The sequence below is a fragment of the Pongo pygmaeus genome, chromosome 8 (genome assembly GCF_028885625.2).
Source record: "Pongo pygmaeus isolate AG05252 chromosome 8, NHGRI_mPonPyg2-v2.0_pri, whole genome shotgun sequence".
In the NCBI taxonomy this organism is placed as follows: Eukaryota; Metazoa; Chordata; class Mammalia; order Primates; family Hominidae; genus Pongo; species Pongo pygmaeus.
Genome location: NC_072381.2, coordinates 71,996,097 through 72,016,086, shown reverse-complemented (window position 1 = coordinate 72,016,086; position 19,990 = coordinate 71,996,097). Strand labels below are relative to the sequence as shown.

The following is a 19,990-nucleotide window of genomic DNA, read 5'->3' as shown; positions in this document are numbered from 1 at the left end:
GGGGAGGGATGAGAGGAGGAAGGCTGTATAATGTGGTTAGGGCATGAGCTAGGGAGGATGGGTGGCTGAGTTGGCTGAGAACAGACCCCCAAATCTCTGCAGGACAACTCATAAGAGTGGCTTTCAATATTTTTTCATCATGACTAAGAGTAAGAAATACCATTTTTCATCATGTCCCAGGAGAGAGAGAGAGAGAGAGAGAGAGAGAGAGAGATAGATAGATAGATAGATCTGTGCATGCACATAGTAAAACTGAAATTAAAGTTACAACATAGTAATTACCATTTTATATGTGGTGATGTACTCTGAGATTTTCTATTTTATTGCATTAAAAAATTGCTGGTCTCAACCCACTGACTTGACTTAACAATTCACTAGCAGGTCATAGTATGCAACTTGAAAAACTCTGCCCTATCATGTCTCACTTATTTCAGAGGAGCTTCGAGGCTTTGGAATTCCTGCTCTACATAATGCTCCCACCCTGCTGAGCACCTGCTGTACGTCACACACCACACCCGATGCTGGCGGAGGTGGGGAGAGCAGAGAAGGGTCACACACATAGACCGGAGGGCCATGTGCTCAAGGTGGCAACAAAAGCATCCATGTGCCACACAGACCTGAAACCTGGGGGCATTTAGCCACCAGTGAGCACCAAGGTCAGGTACCACCTCCCAGTGGTTGGCATCAGAAAGCAGACAGAAGTATCCTTGTCCTGCTCAGCCTCCATGCCCTGTTGAGATCCCAGACCTCCCTCCTTCTCTCCCTGAGAATGGCTCAGAGTGTGGAGGAAGATCACGTGGCAGCTCTATTCAGAAATAAGAGGATGACTGAGTTGATCCTGGCAGCTGCCTGGATGCTGAGAGCCTCCACGTCTTTCCAGCGCCAGGCTGGGGCTGCTTTGGGGAGGTCCCTTTAGGGTGGCTGTCCTTCTGATTCACTTGGGTCTTGTTTCAGAGCTGCCTGTTCTCCACTTACTAAAGCTTTAAAGGCCACTCATGCATCTCAAATTTATTTCCCATAAAAATGTTGTTTTATTTTTCCACCACCCTCTAAGCATTCTGGAAGGAAAAAATAAGCCACTCTGAAGGCATCCTAAGTTTCTACAATTATCCCAGTGAGGTGCTGCAGGAGCTCAGCTACAAGCAGCGAAGAGTGCAGAACTATTTCCATAATGGAAGACCGTGCAGCCCTATCTTTGTCGCTGTCACTGCAGCCCCTCCTTCCTCCAGCAGGCCCTTTCATTCTCACCTCCCTCCAGCCTGGGGATGAAGGCTGTGACCTGGCTCTGCTGCTGGTTTGGGAGTTGAGAAGCCACTCAAGTAACTCAGATGGATCAGGGAGAGATAGAAAATAGAAGCAGAGAGACTCCAGCAAGGAAACAGTGGCTGCCTCCATATGCCCCCTCTCTCTAGCTCGGGGGCAGGGGAAGAACAACCAAGGCCTCCTGCAGTGGACAAGGCCCTGGGATCAGTCAAGCTCTTTCAGGAGCAGCTGGCCACTTGGGGTAAACCAGGAGCCCCTCCTGGACAGCGACAGCCCCTGACATTTCCATATCACCGAGGCCTGGCTGAGGCCAGGCAGCAGGGGCTCTGTCCCAGGCTGAACTGACTGGGAAACACAGCCCAGTCACTGATGTCTCTCTTACCTGACCAGGTGTGTGATAGGCACTTGGCCATGAAGGCTTAGAGCTTCGGTTTCTACCTGTGTCAAGGGGAGGCCATCACCCTGTGGACGTGGGACTGCACATGACCATTCTTGGTAAGATGTAAGATGCTTCCACGTCGAAATTATTACTGTCATTCTGCAGAAAAGCAAGATATGTCTATGCAAGAGGAGCCAAAACAGCCGATCTTTGCTCTGTGGCTGTGTCTGCTAAGAGATATTGTCAGCCTTTTAGAAGGGGAAGGACCAGGAGATCTGGGCCACCCTTGCTGCCCACTTTAGTGCAAGTCACTTCTTGGACTGCAGCCAACATAGATACCCACTAGACCTGCTCCCCTATCTGGGCAAAAGCCACCTTCTTATCTTGAACCACCTTCTGGGGGTGGGGGATAAGCTTCATCTGAAAGATGAGAGGGCGCTGAGATTCACAGAGCTGCTGTGAGCCTTCCAAGGCCACAGTTAGGATATGGGGAAGCCAAAGCCGGTGCTGGTGAGACCCACCTGTCTACCCACTGCACACCTAGCTCTGGTCTTGCTCAGTTACTGCCCCATTTGGATGAGCAGCAGAAGGAAGTGGAGGCATCACGAGGGGCCACAATGAACAGAGACAGGAGAGGAAGGACCCAGGCAAGAAGGGCCTGGCCAGGAATGCAGGGGGCGAAGTGCTCAAAAGCAAGCCCCTGGGTGAGCAGGACAGCACAGGAGGGAGAGCCACGCAGGCCAAGGCACTTCTGGGCAGGCTCCTTTTGCTTAGAGAATACTCAGAGGCCCCAGTGATCCAGGAGCCAATCCAGGTGCAAGCTACTTGAGGACTTTGGTCTTGGGAGCGTAAGACTAAACCAGAGCCCACCCCCAGGAGCTTCCCAGAGGCCAGGCAAGAGACGTCCATCCTGGGCACAGGGCTGTTCTGGAATCACGTATTCCTATCCTGGCACCACGGCAGTCTCACTGTGCAACCTGATGCACTCTCATGATGTGTTTGGGCCTCGGTTGATTCACCTGTCCAAGGAAAGACTCAGAACCTCAAAGGTCAGCTGGTCCCACCTCCCCCCCAGCCAGGGTCAGAGTCCTGCCTGTGGCACTGCTGACAGATGGGCACTCGCACCACATGAGGCAGGCCATTCCCCATCAGATGGGCCCAAACTACTAGGACTCATCTGATGGGGAATGGCCTGCCTCATGTTGCTTTTAATCAAATGGCATAATGGCTATAAAAGGGCTTAAGAAAATGAAAGCATAACTGAAGGGGCTTATTATGAACATCATCGGCATTAGAACAACATTTCCACATTAGGGGCCACGTGAGAGAGGATGAACTGGGGCCAAGCCACTGAAGGAGGGTGCTGTGGAGGGGAGGGCACACAGAGACCCCACCTAGTGCCCAGGTTGTCTGGGCAGGTTAGACCACTAGCTGGAGTTGAGGCTCGGCTCTCTGAGGTCCTGATGAGACAGGAGACACATAATCGCTGCAAGAGGAAGGAGGGACCGCTTCCTGACCTCAGCAGAACTCAACCTCCTGGGATTTGCTGTTTGCAGAAGGCACCTATCAGACCCCTGGTTCCCTGGTGGTGAGGGCCCTGGCGGGCTGGGCTGACAGGGAGCAGCGTGTTTCTTCTGGAAGGCATAGAGAGGCTGTGCTGATCATGGCTGTCTAGTGGGCCCTGCTCACTCCTGTGAAGAGGTCTCTGTGAAGCCAGGGGGCTCAGGGAGGAAAAAGCACACAGAGGGCCAGAGCCAAAGGGTCTGAGACCGCCTAGGCTGGCAGGTGAGACCTGGAGAGGGAGAGCTTGTGGCCCACAGTGGCCTGGCTAGTTCAGAGCTGCACTGTGGTGAAAGCCAAGGCCGTCTACCTGCCAGGGAAAGCCAGTGTCCCACCCAGCACCCGGTAGGCAACAGGGCCTCAAAATGTCTACCTTCCCAAGCCCCATGTCCTTTGCTCAGGCATCTCAGACAGAAAGCCCAAGCTTCTCCTCCCACCTGTGAAGGTCGACTCCAGAATCCTGTGTCCCATGAGTGCCGCGTGCAGCAGCCCAGGGCCAGGTGGGCCAGGCCTACTCACCTACGATCTCATTCTCCTCCAGGTTGATGGTCTCCAGCGCCGGCAGGGTGGTGAGCTGCTCAGGGAAGTCCTGGAACTGGTTCCGGGACAGGTCAATGGCCTTGAGGTGCTGCAGGGCACTGACCTCGCTGGGGAGGCGGTGTAGGAAGTTCCCCTCCAGGTGGAGCTCTGCCGCGTGCAGGGAAGGAGAAAGAACAGGATGAGAAGGGGGCCACCCTGAGACCACAGTGACTGCCCGCTGTGGCTCTCACCCTGCCTGGGCCAGGAAGGCATAGAGGAAGCCCTAGGCCACAGAGGGAGCCCCACACAGGGCTGATTCCATGTTTATTTGTGCTAGAGGAGGGGTCACCCTCCTACCACTGCCTGGGGCCTGCCACCTGTCACTCCAGCTGAGGCCGCCTGCTGCTGACTTTGGAATGGAAGGCTCTCCCAGCAGAAGCCCGGGCCTCAGCGAGGGGTCAGGAGGTGCTGGCTCCTCCCTCAGACAAAGCCTCAACTCCAGGCCCTGATGGGGCAGGTCAGGATGGGCAGCCTCTCCCCCTCGGGGCTCCCCATACTCCATTTAGGGGACACCACTCTCCATGGCCCTCCCTGCTCAAGGAGCCACCAGAGGCAGCCACATTCTTTCAGTGTCACGTGCCCCTTCTCCCCTAGCCAACCACAGCTGACCCAATGTGGGTGAGTTCCTGCTCCGAGAGCAGCCGCTCTAAAAGCTGGTCAGCGACCTGTGCAGGGACCTACATGGGAAGGCAGCTGGGCCGGGGGAGTCCCTCTGCTGGGAACTCGGCTGAGGCAGTACCAAGAGACGGGGCCAGATATAGTGTGGGCTGAAGCTGAGATGCCACAATCTAGTGAGAGAAGCTGGGCGCCCACAGGGCCCTGTGCAGGGAGGAGAGCTGGGGGGCAGGAAGCAAGGGTAGCAGGTGGTAGAGGAGCACAGCCCAGGGCTGATGGGAGGAGGAACTGGAGTCCCCATGCTTGGGTACACACCAGCCGTGCCCCTACTTTCACTGTTCTTCCTTACGACGTTATTTAATCCCCGCAGAAAGGACCTCGTCTCACCTGTAGCAAGGAGCTAACATCATAATGCCTGTCTCTAGGGCTGTGAGAGGATTAAGTCTGTGAACACAGGTGAAGCAGCATGACAGGGAGAGGCAGAGGTAAGACCCCAGGGGCTGTCCAGTCCCCATCCAGGTGTGGCCTTACAGTGAGTGTCTCCCCACCCTGTCTGACCCGAGGGAAACTGAGGCCCAGAAATGCTGAGTAACCTGAAGAATGCCCCCCAGTTCTTCTCCCAGGGCTGGCTTTGTGGGCATGGGGCCAGTGTATTCACATGAGGTCTCATGATCAGAAGGGCCCCACACTTGGGGTGGAATGCCTTGTATGGCCATCTTGAATGTCTTAATAATTTTATCCTTGAATCTGAGTTTTATCAGTGGAGCTGGGTCATGGAGTCTGAGCTCGCACATGATCCGACCTCCTACTGCCTCCCCAGGATGGCGGCCTGCTCTCCTGCCTGGCCTCCCCCTCCTCATCCCTGCTCTGCAATGACACTGCACCCTCCACTTCGGCAGGGAGGGTCAGAGTCAGGCGTGTGTTCCATGTGTCTCAGGGTGGAGCACGCAGGCAGCAGCTCTCCCTCACCCTCACCCAGGGCCACTGGGGCTTAGCAGGAGTGAGCCTCTTACCCACCCCTGAGCTAGGCACTGAGCAGGTCCTGACGCACAGGTTTAAAGAGCCTTGGAGTTGCCTGCCTGCCAAGGCTGAGGGTGGTGGACTCTTAGGCAGGGAAGACCTGGCTCAGCTTCCTCAGATCACCCCAGGCCAGGGTGGAAGGCAGTCAGTCCAGCATCTGGTAAGGGCAGAAACCTAGCAGCTGTCAGGCCTGAGGGTGGTTGTGTGGGTGCCCTGCATTGTGGACAGGGCCCCTGGGCCCTCTGAGTCTGTCCTTCCTCCCTTCTGCCTTCCAACCTTTCTGAGTCTGGTTTGAGTTTGTCCTTCTGGCCTACTCCAGGCACCTCCGGAGAAAATAAGCCACAAAATATGAATTATATAATTTCATGATTCTATATATGATTTTAATGCTCTCATAATTGCACTTAAAACTAGCATTCCACAACATAAATGGTAAAATTCATGCTAAATTTTGATCTTTCCTTACTTAGAACGACATGAAATAGTAAATGAAAGGCACCATGACATGCTGAGAGAGACTGTAAAAGAAAGGGAAAAGCTTCCTATGTAACTTTTAGAAAAATGACCCCTGATTTCTGGAGTCATTTATCTCTGTGCACCACCAATTTTGCAGCTGGCCCTGCCCCTCCCTCAGTGCTCCATGCCTGCTTTTCCACAGCCCCACAATGCAGCTGCTCTGAGGTCCCCACAGCCCCTCCCAGGTATCCCTACAGTGAAAGCTGACCCCTTGCCCCGTTCCCAGCGTCTCTGTGTATACACACACACACACACACACACACACGTGTGCACACGCGCGCGCGCGCGCCTGGGTACCAGCCCCACTGCAAGTGCCCTGCTCCAGCACACTGGGGTTCTTGGGAGGAACTACATCTGATTCATCTTTGTCCCTACATCCAGCCTCTTGCAGGCACCTTGTGTCACTCAGAAAATATGTGATAAATAATGACTCTTCTCCCCTCAGGAGGCAAATAGACAGTGCAGGGGGCCTGGACTGCCTTCCATTTTTCCATCTTCAGGGACGTCAGAACCCAAGGTTCCATCAACAGGTCCAGTGCTTGCTTCATGCAAACCCAGGCTTCCCCTGGCAGCCAGGTTCTTGAATAGCCACACCTTAAACCACAGAACGCTGCTATCCAGATCACCATTATAAGGTCACAGTGTTGGGAGCCCGGCAGAGTGGCTCATAAGGTCACAGTGTTAGAGGCCGGGCAGAGTGGCTTATGCCTGTAATCCCAGCACTTTGGGAGCTCAAGGCAGGAGGATCACTCAAGGCCAGGAGTTCAAGACCAGCATAGGAAGACCCTGTCTCTACAAAAAATACAAAAAAATTAGCCAGGCATGGTGGTGTGCAGCTATAGTCCCAGCTACTCAGGAGGCTGAGGTGGGAGGATCGCTTGAGCTCAGGAGGTGGAGGCTGCAGTGTGAGCCATGATGCTGCCACTGCACTCCTTCCTGGGGAACAGAGCGAGTCCCTGTCTCAAAAATAAATAAGTAATAAAAATAAAATGCTCTTTACCCACACATTTGTGAGGCTTGCTGCCTGACTTTATGTGTGTCTTTGCTCAAATGTTACTCTATCTAAAGTAAGATCCCTTCCCATTGGGTTCCCACTCCCTGCAGTATTAACCTTCATAGCATCTGTTATCACCTAACATGCTGACTTATCTGTGTATTCACTGACTCTTCCCATGAGAACAGAAGCTGCACAAGGGTGAGGCTTTGCCTACACTGTAGAAACGTGTGCATGACACTGCCCAGTACATAGTGAGCACTCGATAATGATGAGTACATTATGATGAGTATATAAATGAATTAGTGATGAGTACATAAATGAATGAATGAATGAATCTATCACCCTTCCAGTTCTGCCAAATATCTGTTCCATATACACTACTATTTTTCCTTAAAATTGATTTGTTCTTTCTTACTTATATAAAAAGAAAAATAGGCTGGTCGCGGTGGCTCACGTCTGTAATCCTAGCACTTTGAGAGGCCGAGGTGGGCGGATGACCTGGGGTCAGGAGTTCAAGACCAGCCTGACCAACATGGTGAAACCCTGTCTCTACTAAAAATACAAAAATTAGCTGGGTGTGGTGGCGGGCACCTGTAATCCCAGCTACTTGAGGGGCTGAGGCAGGAGAATCGCTTGAACCCGGGAGTCGGAGGTTGCAGTGAGCCAAGATCGCGCCACTGCACTCCAGTCTGGCAGCAGAGCGAGACTCCATCTCAAAAAAAAAAAAAAAAAAAATTGGCCAGGCATGGTGGCGGGCACCTGTAATCCCAGTTATTTCAGAGGCTGAGGCAGGAGAATTCCTTGAACCCAGGAGGTGGAGGTTGCAGTTGCTGAGATGGTGTCACTGCACTACAGCCTGGGCAACAGAGCAAAACTCCATCTCAAAAAAAAAAAAAAAAAAGGAAAAGAAAAAAAAGAAAATAGTTGTTATTGTGTTCCACAAAAATAATGTTACTCAATTCTCTCTGGACACTGTTGCCAGATGAGGAATCTGGGCCCTAGGTGGATTTACACCAGTCTGGAGTTGGGGGGAAGAGCACATTCCAGGCTGGGAGCAGCTGCCCTGTGGAGTTGCTCAGAAGTCACTTTGCTGGAACAGACATTTCTTCTTAGCTGAGAACATGGCCCACTTTCTCTGGCCATTTGGTTCTTGTTTAGTTTATTTCTCTAAGCCCTCATTTCCAAGGAACAGGCAGCCATGCTCCATGGTCTGGCTGCCAACAGCACCTCCAAATCCGCAGTTTGCAGCCTGTCTGTCAGCAAGGCCTGTATGGGCCACAGAGGGAGCAGCCTGGCCTCCGTGGGGCATCAGTGGGTGATCACAGGGCATTTTTGAGGACACAGCTTTGCTTCCAGGTACCATTCAGTGTTGCAGACAGGGAGGTGGCCAAAGTCCTTGATGGTGCCAGCTGTGCCCAGGTTTGTTTCATTTCCATGTCTGGAATCCCAGCATGCCTGCACCACCTACAGGAAGGCTCCCCAACAGCCCACCCAGCTCTCACCCCTCCCTCCCTGGGACCTGCTGCATCCTGCACCCCACCAGAAGATCCGCTCGCCTACACAGACGCCCAGGACATGAGCCAGTGTCCAGAAGTGGTGTACAGCCCCATGCACAGTGGGGGAGTCGGGCCGCCCTGAACCTCTCCCCCTGAGGCTTGTGGTGGGAGGCTGTACAGTGGGTTATGGGGGTTACAAACACACGCTCTGGGGCTAGATGTCCCAGGATTCTTCCTGACTGTGTGAACTCAGGCAGGCTGTTTGTCTTTGTCTCCATTTCTTCATCTGTGAAATGAGGACTGTACTAGATCCTCTTTCTCTGTAGGGTTGTTGTAAGGTTTCAGTGAAATAATACATGAAAAAGACTTTGAACAGTGCTAGGCACATAGTAAATACCACGTAAATATTGAGATAGACAGGAGGATGGATGGACGGACGGACTGATAGATACGGCAAACCACACAGGGCAGCCAGAGGAACCCAGGAATCTTGTTAGTACTGAGTTACTTATGTCCTAGACCTGTATGGCTAACTGCCCATGCTTAGGCTGAGGAAAGAAGAAAATGCTTCAAAAAGCCCCCTCGAATTAGCTGGGCGTGGCGGCATGCTCCTGTAGTCCCAGCTACTCAGAGGCTGAAGCAGGAGAATTGCTTGAACCCTGGAGGTGGAGGTTGCAGTGAGCCAAGATCACACCACTGCACTCCAGCTTGTGTGACAGAGCCAGACTCTGTTTCAAAAAAAAAAAAAAAAATCTCCCAAGGGGCCCTGAGGCATTTGGGAACACGGGTTTGGAGCACCAAGCATCAGGAAGCTGATAAACACAGCCAGTGTCACAGACACACAGCGTATTCACTTGGGGGGAATCTCAGAAGCTGCTGGCCTGGGCTCTCACACTATAGGGCCAGACTCCACACACAGCTCGGCAGGGCCACCAGGATAACTGCCAGAGGGTAGGGAGGAGAATCTCCCCTCACTTGATTTTGTTATCCCCAATTTTTTGACATGTTCAGACTTTTTTTTTTTTTTTTTTTTTTGAGACAGAGTCTCGCTCTGTTGCCCAAGCTGGAGTGCAGTGGTGCGATCTTGGCTCACTGCAAGATCCACCTCCCGGGTTCAAGCCATTCTCCTGCCTCAGCCTCCCAAGTAGTAGGGACTACAGGCGCCTGCCACCACGCCCGGCTAATTTTTTTGTTGTTGTTGTATTTTTAGTAGAGACAGGGTTTCACCATGTTAGCCAGGATGGTCTCAATCTCCTGACCTCGTGATCTGCCCGCCTCGGCCTCCCAAAGTGCTGGGATTACAGGCGTGAGCCACCGCGCCCGGCCGACATGTTCAGAATTTTTTTAAATAGCCTTTTATCAAACCAACTCAGGCATGAGTCTAATTATATTTCCACAGTGGCTGAGAAAAATAAGAAGCATCTACCCCGGAGACATTTCCAAGAGCCTGTTGGGAGCTTGCCCCTGTCTGCAGTCTTGGGGGTCATGGCCGACGCGGCCGTGGAAGCTGATGTGGGGGCTGTGATGTTTAATTTTATTTGTCGACTTGAGTAGGCTAAGGGATGCCCAGACAGCTGGTCAAACATGATTTCTGGATGTTCTGTTAGGTTTTTCTGGAGGAGATCAGCATTTAAATCAGTGGACTGAGTAAAGAAGATCTCAGCCAGGCGCAGTGGCTCACGCCTGTAATCCCAGCAGTTTGGGAGGCTGAGGCAGACGGATCACTTGAGATCAAGAGTTCGAGACCAGCCTGGCCAACATGGTGAAACTCCATCTCTATTAAAAATACAAAAATTAGCCAGGCAGGGTGGCACGTGCCTGTAATCCCTGCTTCTTGAGAGGCTGAGGCACGAGAATCCGAGGCACAAGAATCCCAGGAGAAAGAGGTTGCAGTAGCTGAGATCGCACCACTGCACTCCAGCCTGGGCTACAAAGTGAGACTCTATCTGAAAAAAAAAAGTAATAATGATAGCTAACACCTATTACTACGCTAATAGAGCATTACTACATTTGAGGCACTTGTTCTAGGGATTTACATGTAATCATCATTGTGATTTTTCTATAACCCATTACCATCAATTTACAAAGAGGTGAAATAACTTGCCCAAGGTCACAGAAACCCCAGCCTCTCCCCAAGGTATGTGACTTTCCTCTCCCAACCCCCAAACCAGGATTTGAACCCCAGCCAGCCATGTCCAGAGCCTGACTCCTCATCTCGTCCATCATTGTCCTGTCTCATGGGCTCTGCATTTTTCCCCTCCCTAAGAGAAGCAGGCCACCCTGGCACCTCACTTCATCCAGTTTTACACCCCTAATCCCTTCAATACCTGTTCTCAGAATACATAACCATTAAATCCTTGCTTATTCAGTGGCCAAAGAATGACAAGAGGAGAACCAGGAAGGACCTGGTTATGTTCCAACTCATCAGGTGTCCTTGGGCCCATTCTCTCTCTAGGTGGCCTCATGAGAAGGTCTTTCCTGCCTGTTTATCACAGGCTGTGATGATGAGCTGAGAGAGCTGTGAAAGGCAGGATAAGCTACACAAGTCACATATTTACTAAGCACCTACTATATGCTCAGCCTAGTCACATATTTACTAAGCACCTACTATATGCTCAGCCTAGTCACATATTTACTAAGCACCTGCTATATGCTCAGCCTTGTAACTGAACGTAAAAAAGGTAATCTTTGTTTTTTGGAGTTTTTTTTGAGATGGAGTTTTGCTCTTTCGCCCAGGCTGGAGTGCAGTGGTGTGATCTTGGCTCACTGCAACCTTCACTCCCCGGGTTCAAGCAATTCTCCTGCCTCAGCCTCCCAAGAAGCTGGGATTATAGGCGCCCACCACCACACTCAGCTAATTTTTGGACTTTTACGAGAGACAGGGTTTTGCCATGTTGGCCAGGCTAGTCTCGAACTCCTGACCACAGGTGATACACCCGCCTCGGCCTTCCAAAGTGCTAGGATTACAGGCAGGAGCCACCATGCCCGACCAGAAAAGGGTAATCTTTGAAAATTAAATACACTCAACAAGGCCAGGCGCAGTGGCTCATGCCTGTAATCCCAGCATTTTAGGAGGCCAAGGTGGGTGGATAACTTGGGGCCAGGAGTTCAAGACCAACCTGCACAACAGGGTGAAACTCTGTCTCTACTAAAAATACAAAAATCAGTCAGGAATGGCGGTACACAGCTGTAATCCCAGCTACTTGGGAGGCTGAGGCAGGAGAATTACTTGAACCCGGGAGGTGGAGGTTGCAGTGAGCCAAGATCATGCCACTGCACTCCAGCCTGGGCAACGGAGTGAGAGTGAGACTTTCTTAGAGACAGAAGACATATGACACTTGGTTCCTGGATTATGGAACCTTTGCAGAAACAAAACTGAAAGCCAACATGATAGCAGGAATCAAAAGGGAAAATAAGAGAGGGTCAGCGCAGCTGTGACACATGGATTGCAGGAAGCCAGTCAGAGCCAATGATGCCAAAACAGCCTCCACTTACTCAACAAATATTACTCAGCACCTACCACAGGGCAGGCTCTGCTAGACAGCGGGAAATCATGGCAATGAGACAGACTAGATCCTAACCTTAACAAGCTTACAGACGAGTGCAGGGAGAAATAGTAAACAAGAAAAGGTTATTTCAGATTGCTAGGAAGGAATTTGAGGTCAGAGTGAAAAAAAACAGTTCTGCAAAAAGCCCAGGGAAAAGCTATCTTCTTCTTGTTGTTGTTTTATTGCAGTGGTTAGAACTTTGAGGATGAGAGTGGACATACTTGCCTTGTTCCCAGCTTGGAGGAAAGCCTTTCATCATTAAGTCTGATGTTAGCTGTAGGATTTTTGAAGATGCTCTTTACCAAGTTGAGGTAGTTTCTCTGTATTTCTAGTGTACTGAGAGTTAGAGTTTGTCAAATGCTTTTTCTTTGTCAAATGATATGATTGTGTGATTCTTCTTCTTTTGCCTTTTTTTTTTTTTTTTTTTTGAGATGAAGTCTGGTTCCGTCCCCCAGACTGGAGTGCAGTGGCACGATCTCGGCTCACTGCAACTTCTGCCTCCCGGGTTCAAGCGATTCTCCTGTCTCAGCCTCCCGAGTAGCTGGGATTACAAGTGCATGCTGCCACTATGCCCAGCTGATTTTTTGTATTTCACTAGAGACGGGGTTTCCCCATGTTGCCCAGGCTGGTCTTGAACTCCCAAGCTCAGGCAATCCACTGACCTCGGCCTCCCAAAGTGCTAGGATTACAGGTGTGAGCCACCTTGCCCAGCCTAGCCTTTTCATATAATAGATTACACTGATTGATTTCTAAAGTTGGACCCAGACTTGCACACCTGGAATAATTGATAAATCCCACTTACACATGTCATATATTCTTCTTATACATTGCTGAATTTGACTGGTAATATTTTGCTGCGAATCTTTCCATCTGTGTTCATAGGAGATATTGGTCTGTATTTTCTTTTTCTTTCACATTTTTTGTACCGTCTTTGTCTCCATTTGATATCAGAGTAATATCAACTTCATAGCATGGATTGGGAAGCATGCCTTTCCCTTCTATTTTCTGGAAGAGGCTGTGTAAAATTGATGTTAATTCTCATTTTAAAAGTTTGACAGAATTCTCCAATGCAATCACCTGGGCTTGGAGATTTCTTCTTTGGGATCTTTTTATTTATGAATTCCACTTATTTGATAGTCATAGGTCTATTCAGATCTTCTATTTCATCTTGGCTGAGTTTTAGTGGTTTGTGGTTTTCAAGAACATGGTCCATTTCTTCTAAGTTGCCAAATTTATAAGAATAAAGTTGTTTATAATAAACCTAGTAGGTTTTGAGTGGGAACCAAACCATGGAGCTGCTTCTAGGCCCCTCCCCAAGGGAGGGCAAAGAGAGCAGGTTCCTGGGGATGGATGTCCCACCCCTGTCAGTCACCCTCTTGTCCAACCCCTAGGGCTTTATGAATGTCAATGTATGTGACAAATTCCACCAAAATTGATAGAGTAAATCTCCAGGTAGCCAAATCTGAGCTCCATGGGAAGGAAGCATTCCACAGAAAGGCCTTGAATTAGACAGAATGGGGCATGCACCCTGATGTGGAGGGGGGCGGGAGGCGCCGGCAAGACAGCAAGTTCTCCCCAGCCATCCAGCTTCACTTCTCAGAAGCCACAGCCCAGCAGGGTCTCTGAGTTGCTTCTGCTCCCACTGTGGTGTCCACTGCTCTACCCAAGCTGCCTGTGTCACAAGCTCCACAAATCCTCTGTGTGGTAAGGTGGGGTATATATACACAACCAGTTAAAAACAGCCTCTTAGCATTAGCTGAGAAGCAAGTGACCACACCACCTGCTTCCATGGCAAAGAGCCTGACCGGGGACCCGGGGACCCTGAACTGAGGTCTTGCCCTACATCTTCCTGGAGGCAGGTCAGAAAAGCCACTTCTCCCTTCTGAGCCTCAGGGTCCCCATCCGTGAAGACGTGGACTTGGGATCTCTCCAGTTCTGTTCTCACTGAAATTCCTTGTGGAGAGAGATTCCTATGACTGGACCATCATCCTGACTACTTGGCCAGAGACCTCTCTTGTCTGCAACTAAGCCCCCCAGTGTCTTCACCATCACCATATCAGAAGCATCATTCATCAAGAATCTTGCATGCACCAAACCCTACACAGGGCACCTTATATGCATTATCTCCAACCTCACAAAATCACTACGGAGTAGATGTTTCCCCATTTCTCAGATAGGGAAACTGAGGTCCACAAAGGCCAACTGGGGCCAGCAAGGCTGCTGATGCCTTGGCTTTCTTTTTATCTCTTATATGGCCCCAAACCGGGCACTTAAGGTTTTCTCTATTGTTTCCAGTTCAGAGGAAGAACAAAAGTGTGGCCAAAGCCCCAGCCACGGGATCGGCCAGTGTGTTGGGCTTCCAGCCTAACACAGCCACAGCCACGTCTGGCTTTGCTTCTCACCTCTGGAGTCACAGCACCCAGGCCATCTGCCCAAGGTCTCACTGCCCCCTCTTCTGGACAGAGAGGGCTGAGATCTTCTGGTCCCAGAAGACTACATTAGGGGTTCCAAAGATTCTTCCTGCACTCAGGCCAGGGTTCAGAGTGGAACAACCAGGGCTCCCAGGATGGACTGGGGCTCTGGAAAAAGATCCCACTCCATTCCACTCCCAACGTTGTACCCAGCCTGAGAGCAGCCCCCATCATGACATTTCCTTATTGATTAAACCTACTGAACTGTGGTTTCCGGTGTCTGTTAAATGGACCTCTTCTTCCCCAAGTTCCTCTTATTACTTCCTGTACCATCCTTATCTTGGACAATTGCCAAGGCTGACTCAGAGGCCTTAGATTAACCCCAGCTGAGAGAGAAGCTTGCCAATTCCATTAGGGGACAGACAAGGCTGGCCTGCAGTAATTATACAACCCATGCTCGAAGGAATGTGCCAGCTCCAAAAATACCTGCTCACCAAACCTCAATCAGCACCTCGGCTCTGAACCTGCATCAATGAGCAATCACAGTCCCTGACTGCACGGACTCCCCCGCAGGGCAGAGTCAGATGGTCAGGTGGCAGTGTCCTTCCACCAGCCCATGCTCAGTGTTGAGGAGGCTTCACACAGAGACAGCTGCTGCCCACAGGGGTCAGAGGGCATTTCCAGATGCCACACTCACTCCTTGGGGGTGGACAAGGGGAAGGGGAGAAAAAGCACTTTTAACAAGGTCTGGAACAGACTAAAATGAAGTACTAAACATTCTGCCTCCGTAAAAAAGACTAAGGCAGGCCAGGTGTGGTGGCTCACGCCTGTAATCCCAACACTTTGGGAGGCTGAGACAGGTGGATCACTTGAGTCTAGGAGTTCAAGACTAGCCTGGGCAACATGGCAAGACCCTGTCTCTACAAACAATACAAAAAGTTAGCTGGGTGTGATGGTGTGTGCCGTAGTCCCAGCTAGTCGGGAGGCTAAGGTGGGAAGATCACTTGAGCCCAGGAGGCAGAGGTTGCAGTGAGCCGAGATTGCACCACTGCACTCCAGCCTGGGTGACAGAGGGAGACCTGTTTCAAAAGAAAAGACTAAGGTAGCTCTTTTTTCTTGCTGTGTAAACTTGGGCAAGTTACTTGTTACTTATGCTCTGTTTGCTTACAACAGTACCTACCCATGGTGGTATATTATAAATGCTACTATTATGAAGTATATTTATATTTACATAGGCATGGAGTATCTCTAGTACTGGTAATGGTGGTTGTCTCTGGACACGGACTTGGATGTCTGGGGACAGGAGTAGAAGAGCAGACTTATTTTTCCCCACTAGCCTTTCAATCCTCAAAATATCACATTGTGTGCATCTACTGCCTAATCAAAAATAAATAAGTAAATAGGATACTTTTTCAAATGAAGCCTTAGAGCTCTGCAGGTGTGGCAGAGACATAAACAGCAACAAGAGAGGTGCTTGGGAATGGGTAAGAAGGGCAGAGGCAGGTATGGAAACATCTGAATCGCAGAGCAAAGGATGAGCTGCACTTAGAGCCTAGAAGAGGGAAGTGAAGGGAAACTGCAGTCTTCTGCCTTACAGGGTTGCAAGAAGTGTTAGCTTGGGCTCTGGAGGACAGAGGTACCAGAGGCTCAGAGCCACACGGTCCTGGTGTTCCAGGTGTGCCCTCCTCCCCCAACACACTGTACAGAATTCTGGGCTGGGGGTGCAAGGGTGCTGTCAAGGTCTGCTGGTTTCTAGGGGTGGTTAAGACACAGGATGGAAGCGATGCTCTCCTGCTGGTGCAGCAGCAATACATCTCCAGGCTGCCCCAACTCCCCTTCACAGGGAATTTAACTTATTTTTTGTAGCTCTGTAGGTTGGTTGGTCTCTGCTGGGTGGTTCTTCTGCTATATGTAGTAGAGCCTCAAAATGCCCTCTGACCTCAGTGATCCCATCTCTGGGATTCTACTAAGGATGCTGAAGCCCATGACGCTTGGGTTCCTTAACACTGCTAGGAAGGGCTGACCCACTGCCCAGAAGCAGCCATGCAGGGGTCACAAACAGTTTGGCCTTTGCTTCACTGAGGTCATCCAGGTAGCTCCAGGGGTGGGGCGCCCGTGAGGACTGATGGCAAAAACTGATGCAGAAGGACACAACCTTGTCACTGCCTTGGTACCAGGTAGGAACTCTTGATCATCTGCAATTGGGGTCTGCCCCTTGTGCATAACTCAGGGGAGATGGACTCTCCCAGACCCCACTATTCCAGTGGTGGGCTGCACTGAAAGAACCAGAAAATGTGTTTCTGGCCGGGCACTGTGGCTCAGGCCTATTATCCCAACACTTTGGGAGGACAAGATGGGTGGATCATCTGAGGCCAGGAGTGTGAGACTAGCCTGACCAACATGGTTAAACCCCATCTCTACTAAAAATACAAAAGTTAGCCGGGTGTGGTGGCAGGTGCCTGTAATCCCAGCTACTCGGGAGGCTGAGGCAGAAGAATTGCTTGAACTCGGGAGGTGGAGGTGGCAGTGAGCAGAGATAGTGCCACTGCACGCCAACCTGGGTGACACAGCAAGACTCCATCTTAAAAAAAAAAAAAAGAAAATGTGTTTCTGACAGAGTAGATCTGCCTGATCCCAGGCCACAACCAAACCTCAGCATCCCACTGACCGCACAAAGCTTCCATGTCTGCCCGGCTCTCCCTGAACATTCCTGAGCCCCCTCTTCTTTTCTCTTTTGTCCACTAAGTAACATCAGCTATTAGAAAAAGTAAACCCAGTGGGCTGAAGTGAAGTAGGAAGCTGGAGAGGAATAGCACACTGTGACCCCACCACCCCAACAGCCTTTCTGAGGACGGTTCCCTTGCTCCCCGGGTTTGGAAATGTCATGTGCCCAGGGGACACCCCCCGTCTCCTCCCTTCCCAGAACTCAAGAAAATAGTAAGTCCTGTGGGGCCCTCACATACACTGTTCACTGGCACACCCCCTTCCCACCCCCAAATACCGTCTAAGACTCCTGACCACGCGTGGACGGCAGCAGCTTTGTGGCATGGCCTGAGGAACAGAGGGACCCGCCCCGTCCTCACCACCCTGGCCTGTTAGCATGAACTCAGTTGCTTTAACCTAGCTTCTCCATGCCCTCTGCCCACACCCACCCCCAGGCACCAGGCATGTAGGGCCCTTGGAGCAGGAAGACCACTCCCCAAGGTGTGCAGAGAGGAGCCAAGGCTGAGGCGTGGCCCCCTCTGGCACCAAGGCGGTTGCCAGAGGTAAAGATAAAGCCTGGTGCCTCCCTCCTGCCTGTCCTAATTGCTAAGATAATGAGGAAAATCGCCCCATTTTCTCTGGCAGGCACCAGGAGCTGCTGCCTGGAGAGCCCTGTGGTGAGGGTAAGAGGCAGCCCAGTGAGCAGCCAGGAGCCCTCTGCAGACAGGCTCCCCCCAGGTGTCATGCACCCTGTGGGCTCACCCTGGGTACATCTCCGAGGTCACCCCTGGGAGGGCCTGGCTCTAAGGAGGAAACCACACTTCCTCCCGGAGTTTATGGCTGGCGGGCATCTCCCTGTCAGGGACAGTGTAAAGAACACACACTTGGGGAAACAGAAAGAGGCAAGAAGTCTGGTGCTGCTGAAAAATCAGAGAAAATGAGCCGCGAGCCCCAGGGAATGTCTCAACTCCATATTGCTGGATGCTCCCCAACTACTCACAAGCCCTTTGGGGCCCAGTTCCGCCAGGCTGTGTTGCCTCCAGATGCAGGGTCTTGGGGTCAGCAAGTCTCCATGGAGGCCCCAGGCCGGCCGACTGGAGCAACCCACCTCCCAGTCCGCCCATCCGCACCCACACACAGCTGCTCCCGACCAACCAAAGCCGCCCCCCTGCCCTGCAGCAGCCCCAGCAGCCACCTCCTGCTGCCTTGGCCCAGGCCCAGGCTCTTGAGATGAGGGAACTCATCGCTTTGGAGGGCAGAAGGAGCTCACAACCTCCCTTATGACTTGGCTTCAAGGCCCTGCCTGTTCCGCGCCTTCTCGGCCTGGCCTCACACTGCTTCTCCCTGCTAGGATGCTTCTCTGCCTTTTCCACAGGGCCTATCCCCTCCCAACCTCCCAGAACTCTTCCCAAACATTCCCGCCCAGGCAGATGACTCCTTCCAGCCAGTCCCTAACAACACACCATCCCTCCACTCTGTAACACTCAGTCTTGTACCATTTTTCTAGTTATTTCCCAAACACACCTTTCACTGTCCCAAAGATGCTTTAGAAACTCCTTCTTATTTACCTGGTAAACTCCTACTTATCTGTCAAATCCACGCTTTAAGCCATTTCCTCTGGAGGCTTTCTGATTCCCTACTCACTGAAAGCAAAACTGACTTCCACCACCTGGACACCCACAGACTGTGGACAAACATCTGCTGTACCGCCCCTCACATTATGACATGGTGTCTGCTCATAAACCTGCCTCCCCTGCAAGATGAGGGGCTCCTCCAGGGCCACATCCAGCTCTCAGTTTTCTTATCATTCCCAAATGACATGGGTGCTACCAGGACTAAATGATATGATACAGGGAGAACGCTCAGCATGGAGCTGGGAGAGCTGAGCAGCCTGTGAATTTGGGCTCTGCTGTTATCACTCACCCGTGCATCCCCACAGCCACACCAAACCCAATGCTTGTGGGAATCTGCTGGATTGAGTTGATGGGCAGGGGTGTGAGAGACTGAATATACAAACAGACAATGACCAAGCCAAATATAAAAATAGAACTCCACTCATAACCCGCAGCAGCCTGCCCAGGAAACCAACCCATGATCTACAGTAACTAGCCAGGACGCCAGCCTGCCATACATCAGATTTGCAGGAAGTCAGACTGCTATCTCTAGCAATCATTCAGGAAGCTAAACAATAATCCCTGTAACAACTGGTCCCAAATGGCCGGGACTCAATTAACAACTAACAGCTTCCCGATTTTTGTCCCCACTTCCAATTAAGGACCAACAAAAGAAAGCCAATATGCCCTCCTTGTCAATTGCAGAGGATGCTCCGCCTCTAGTTAGAACTCCCCCGTGCCAACAGAGAGTACCTGAAGTCTTCACTTTTTTCCGCTCTACCACTCTGCTGCCTGCCTTTGAGTCTCTGCCGACACACAAGTGATGGTGACTGACTCCTTCGCTGTAGCAAGCTCCGAGTACATAGCCTTTGCTTTTCTCATTTGGGTGGTCTTCGTTTATTGCCATAGGTGTGCCTCCTACACCTCTGGTCTGGCAGTCCCAGGACACACTCACTAAAAAGAGCTAAGACTTGAGGAAGAGGGGAAACAGGGATACAGGAGCAGAAGGGACAGAAGAGCCAGAGTGGGACAAGGGGACCCACTCTCTGCAGGGCCCACCTGCCATCAGACCAATTCCATGTGTGCCCTTGGCTTTCTCATGTCTTATTTTTTCCTTCCATAAAAGAGATGAAGGACATCAAGGGGATGGAATCACCTAGAGATGACCCACCCCTGCCAGGTCCTTGGGCCTTGCAGAAGAGTCCCCAGGGCAGCCCCAGGAGACATTGTGGCAGGCAGGGAGGAAGCAGCTTGTTCTCTCCCCAGCACCAAGGCAGCCCACCTCTGTCA

At 51.3% G+C, this 19,990-nt stretch overlaps 1 protein-coding gene across 2 annotated transcripts in view; it reads right to left on the bottom strand.

The window, feature by feature from the left end:
- The window catches only part of LRRC20 (leucine rich repeat containing 20), a 97,702-nt gene that overhangs the window by 28,886 nt on the left and 48,826 nt on the right, over nt 1-19,990 (bottom strand). For both annotated transcript variants that reach the window (XM_054436957.2, XM_054436958.2), the window contains one exon: nt 3,722-3,889. In XM_054436957.2, coding sequence (XP_054292932.1) covers nt 3,722-3,889 — 168 coding nt within the window. The remainder of the gene's footprint in view (nt 1-3,721; nt 3,890-19,990) is intronic.